Below are 5,326 nucleotides of genomic sequence, written 5' to 3'. Positions count from 1 at the left end.
CTGTTGGGGCATCGTTTTTGGAGCATACAACGGATGGCGGTGGTGCTGAGGTGGAGCGGTGTGCTTTTGCTGTGTCGGCGTCGTCGAGTTACCACGACATGGTGCAGTGGTGTCTCGGGACGGATGCAGTGTGATGGACTCACGCAGGATGGTGGAGTCGTCTGGCGCCGTGGCGGTATCGATGGCAGGCCTGGCATGGTCAATGCGATGATCTCTCTTGAAGATGGAGTCAAGGAAGACGGTGGTAGCAACTTCTATGGTGTGTGCGTTGGCGTATGCTGAGAGTCTACTTAACTGGATGTGCTTCTCATCTGCTATTGGGCGGCCTGGGAAGGCATTTGGTTTTTGGTTGATGTGAGTTGGTGAATTGTCACCCCCTTATCCCTCTGTAGGTTTAGCGAGGTGGCTTCGAGTTTAATCTTTTGTATTGCTCTTGTAAGGTGTTGTGAATAATTTAATAAAAAAAGCCGTGTGCATCCCTTAGAGCAAGTACAATAAGTTCTAGTCAGCTGGCTATAAGGATTAAAATAGTATATTTGTGTCTAGTTGGAGGAGAGAGAAGAGTAAAGAGAATGTAAGTGGGCTCTTATGCAAGAGCTACCTCTAGCACGTGCTCCTAGGCAAGTTGTGTGAATGAAAGGCGGGTCCTCCATTGAAAAAGTAGTACATCTTTATAGCCAACTATTTTACTTGTTGGCTATATGTTTGCTATAGATAACATGACATCTTGCTTATAGCCAACAATCGGCTATGCTATTGGAGTTGCTCTTAGATGCAGAAGTTGGGGCAATATTTCCCCATTTCGAAAAAATACTAATGTATTCAACATGGTGTAGCTGGCTAAGCAACTTAAGAGTCTTGTATGTCTATCAAGTTGGTCCATGATCTCCTTTTTAATTTTAAGTTGGACCATGATCTCATTGATCACTTTTTGTAACAAGGCTCGGCGAGTGGCAGTGGGAGCGACCGAGTGACTTGCGGTCCGAAGCAAAGAGCCTTCCAATCTCGCAGCAAAAGCAGGGGGCTCGACCAAACCCCGACCGAAGAGCCCAACTCGACCCAACCCTTCCCCACAGTCTCTCTCCCCCTCCCATCTCGCTCCGCCGCAGCCATGGCGCCGGTGGATCCCCACTCCTACACCGACGGCGCCCACCCGGTCACCGCCCACGCCGCGCTCGCCTTCTACCTCGACTTCTCCGCCTCCGCCATCCACGCCTCCGCGCTCCTCACCCTCTCCGCGCCGCACTCCGGGGACCTCCTCCTCGACACGCGCGCCCTCGCCGTCCACTCCGCCGCCACCGCCACCGACCCCGCCGACCCCATCCCCTTCGCGCTCGCCGCCGACGCCGACCCGGTCCTCGGCTCGGCCCTCACCCTCACCCTGCCCCCCGACACCACCTCCTTCCTCCTCACCTTCTCCACCTCCCCGGCCGCCTCCGCGCTGCAGTGGCTCTCCCCGCCGCAGACCGCGTCCGGCCTCCCCTTCGTCTTCTCCCAGTGCCAGTCCGTCCACGCCCGCTCCGTCTTCCCCTGCCACGACACCCCCGCCGCGCGCATCACCTACTCGCTCCTCCTCAACGTCCCGGCCCGCCTCTCCGCCGTCGCCGCCGCGCGCCACGTGGCCCGCCGCGACCCCGTCCCCTCCGACCACCGCGGGGCCTGCGACGACGCGCTCTGGTGCGCGCAGGGGCGCATCGTCGAGGAGTTCCACATGGCGCAGTGCGTGCCGCCCTACCTCTTCGCCTTCGCCGCCGGCGCCATCGGGTCCAGGGACCTCGGGCCCCGGACCAGGGTCTACGCCGAGGGCGGGGACTCGCTCCTCGACGACGCCGCCAGGGAGTTCGCCGGCGTCGAGGACATGGTCAAGGTCGGCGAATCGCTGTTTGGGCCCTATGACTGGGAGAGGTTCGATCTGCTGGTCCTGCCGCCCAGTTTCCCCTACGGAGGCATGGAGAACCCCAGGATGGTCTTCCTCACGCCCACCGTCATCAAGGGGGACGCTGCAGGGGCGCAGGTGGTTGCGCATGAGCTTGCGCATAGCTGGACTGGCAATCTCATCACCAACAAAACGAATGAAGACTTCTGGCTCAATGAGGTCATCATCTTCTTCTTCTCTTATTATCTACTTAATTGATTGATGAGGGCCCATAGCTGTAGCGACTAATCGTTAACTTATTCACCTGCATGAGCTACATTTTGTGTACTGATAACTGTTTGTAGAATCTCTCCTTGTAATGTTAAGATGAAAGCCTTAAGCATTTTAATTTGACCTAGAATCGCCTGAGTTGCAGTTTTATTCAACTAGAACACGTCTCATAGTAGTATACTGTAAATTTTTTCTTAACTATTACTACTGAGGTTCACACACTCATCTGGAGTTCCCATGGTAACATCCTTTCTACATACAGGGGTTCACAACATATGCCGAGAGGAGGATTGTTGAGGTGGTGCAAGGCGAGGAGCGGGCAGCCTTAAACATGGGAATTGGATGGAGGGGCTTGAACAGAATGATGGAGAGGTTCAAGGATAACATGGAATTCACCAAGCTGAAGCCGAAGATGGCAGGGATCGATCCTGATGATGTGTACTCAGAGGTGCCCTATGAGAAAGGCTTCCAGTTCCTATGGCGCATCGAGCGCCAGGTGGGTACAACACAGTATTTGATTTACAGTTTTTTTGCACCATTCTTTGATGAATGAGGACTAATTGTGAATGTGTACTGTGCCATGCTTGTTGATTGTGGTAGATTGGCCGACCTGCATTTGATGAATTCCTCAAGAAATACATTGCCACCTTCAAGTTCCAATCGATAGATACAGAGACATTTCTTGAATTCCTGAAGGCCAATGTTCCTGGGATAGAGAATCAAGTTGACCTTGACGTGTGGATTGAGGGTACTGGTATCCCTCCGGATGCCATGGAACCGGATTCTGCTACCTATAGGAAGATCTGCACCTTAGCTGCAGAGTTTAAGTCTGGAAAAATTCCAAGTGAAGATGAGGTGGCAGACTGGAGTGGGCAGGAATGGGAGCTCTACTTGGAGAATTTATCCAAAGATGTTGAAGCCTCGCAGGTTTGTATTATTAGCCTAAGCAACAATGCTGTCTTTGTGTACACGCAGCCTATCTTTTTGGCAGCTAACTTACATAGCACCCTTGTTTATTTATTTCATAAAAAGCTTGTAATATCTTAACATGATCAGTTGGAATATTTTTTTGATCCCTTGAGACCAAAGCTAATTAGCTGTTGTCAAAGTATGCACCCCCGCTGAAAGCCAAGTGGATAGAATGCTCATCCGTCCAGAGCAAGTCAACATAGTGTCTTTTGGTTTACCAATGGAAATCGAATTAGAAACGAAGTTTAATTACATGAAAATTAGTAACAGAAGCATATATTCCTTTGTCTGTCTGTTTCTCTCAGGGATCAGATTCTGCTAATTAGTTCTAGTTGGAATTTGTTAGGTACACTGTTGAAAATGTCAGTCAGTTCCTAGCTTTAATATCAGTTATGTGGAGGGGGCTTTATAAGAATCCCTTGCTCACCATATAGAAGAGTATATATATTATGAATGCGAGGAGAACTTTACTTTCCATTATGGAATCTATGGGGTAACATGAAAAACTACATCACAGTTATCAGTTTCTCACTTTGTTGATGGTGGAGCAGTGGGTTCAATTCAAATAACCTATTTGATGATTGCATGGGGCAGTGGGTTCAGTTCGAGTAACATGTTTGGAGATTTCTATCAAAAACACTTTTTTAGTTTTATTTACTAATGAAAAGGCCTTAAAGTTGCAACCTCTGCAGCTAGGTTACTTCATTTAGAAATTACCAAATGCCTGATGTAAAATGTTCTCATATCCCATGTTTGAGTATCTAGCAAGCGCGGGTCTACAAACTGAAGCCACCAAACATCTAGAAAGTACTAAAACCTTGAGGTGTGTTCAGGCTTTGGAGTTTTCTACCATCTTTTGTATTATTATACTATTACTTTCTTTATCTTTGGATTTTTAGTCATTGCTAATGGAAGTATTCATTTATGTTGTACTATAATGTAGAATTCTGTGGACAAGAGCTTGTTTTCAAATAAATATTGACACAACTTATAAGGGTGTGTGCAACGTGAGCCCAAACCCTGTGCTAGGAATACTTTTCAGGCCTTAGAGTTTTGGCTCTAAACGCTGCATGGTGGATGTCTAACTTTAAAAGTTGTAGAACTGGTTCTGGTACAAGAGTCGACTCTAGCACAAAAAATCATGCTGTTCCATTTGTCAGATCATGCATGACTGTCCCAGCTTAAATTGTTCAATGTTGAGCTACCCATTTTGCTGTTGCGTGTGGGCCTACTAGATAGAGCTAGATCGTCGTAGCACTTTTGAATTTCTTAGCCGCTGCTTGTTTTTTGCATTCTTAGCCTCTTCGCACATTGCTCATGCTCTAGTGATTTCAGACTAACTGATGCCATCGCCATCTGTTCTCTCTATCCAGGTTATTGCTCTTGATGAACGGTACAAGCTGTCAGAAAGCCGTGACTACGAGGTCAAAGTCGCGTTTCTCCAGCTAGCGATCCCCACGGGCTGCAGGTGTTACTTCAACGAGGTGGAGAAGTGCCTGAAGCAAGTGGGAAGGATGAAGTACCTGCGCCCGCTCTACAGCTCGCTGGCAAAGTGTTCTGAGGAGGAGAAGATGCTTGCAAAGAGGATCTTCTCGGAGGCCCACGAGTTCTACCACCCAATAGCTCGCAGCGTTGTGGAGAGCATCCTTTCGAAGCACGGGTAGTTGAATGTGGTTGACTGAACCTCTAATGTAGTGAGAAAGCCTGTGATGTTTCATCGATGTTTGATCGCTTATTTCTTCTGCATAAAATTATCTCCCCTGCTGGAGCTAACCATGGGGGAAAACTCTGAACTGTCCTTTGGTAATGTATCATGTGGGATCATGCCCGTAATTTGTGTCTGACCCTGGAAGAAACTTGGAGCTAAAAAAGCCTCTTGATATCATATACTGTGGGACGGCTGCTATCATGATGATCTAGCTCTGTCGGAACCAGTTTTCGTTTAAATGGTGGTAACCATTGAGCTGGATAAACAGAACGCTTGCTTTCTCCCGGTGTTCCATTGGTAGGGCACCAAGCGTTGAGCGGGATTTGTGAAAAATTTGGGTCTCTTCATTGGTATCTGATTGAAGGAATGCTTAGACGCCTACTACACTGCGAAGGAGGTAGACATCATGTTTTTTAGATTGTTGTGATAGGAGACTTAATTTTTTGTTTTGTTTTTGAAACGGATAGGAGACTTAAAACTGGTGTTGTTATCGGGCATGTGCA

The 5,326-nt window shown here is 48.4% G+C and overlaps 1 protein-coding gene across 1 annotated transcript; it reads left to right on the top strand.

Moving 5' to 3' along the window:
• Positions 1 to 1,037: 1,037 nt before the first annotated feature.
• Positions 1,038 to 4,956, top strand: LOC127292150 (leucine aminopeptidase). Its single transcript, XM_051321501.2, has 4 exons — positions 1,038 to 2,095; positions 2,409 to 2,642; positions 2,747 to 3,073; positions 4,489 to 4,956. The coding sequence occupies exons 1-4, from the start codon at positions 1,112 to 1,114 to the stop codon at positions 4,777 to 4,779; spliced, it is 1,836 nt and encodes a 611-aa protein (XP_051177461.1). The 5' UTR covers positions 1,038 to 1,111; the 3' UTR covers positions 4,780 to 4,956.
• Positions 4,957 to 5,326: the final 370 nt, after the last annotated feature.

This window comes from Lolium perenne, chromosome 4 (assembly GCF_019359855.2).
Source record: "Lolium perenne isolate Kyuss_39 chromosome 4, Kyuss_2.0, whole genome shotgun sequence".
Lineage (NCBI taxonomy): Eukaryota > Viridiplantae > Streptophyta > Magnoliopsida > Poales > Poaceae > Lolium > Lolium perenne.
Note: the sequence above shows the minus strand (reverse complement) of the source record. Positions and strands in the feature narration are given on the sequence as shown.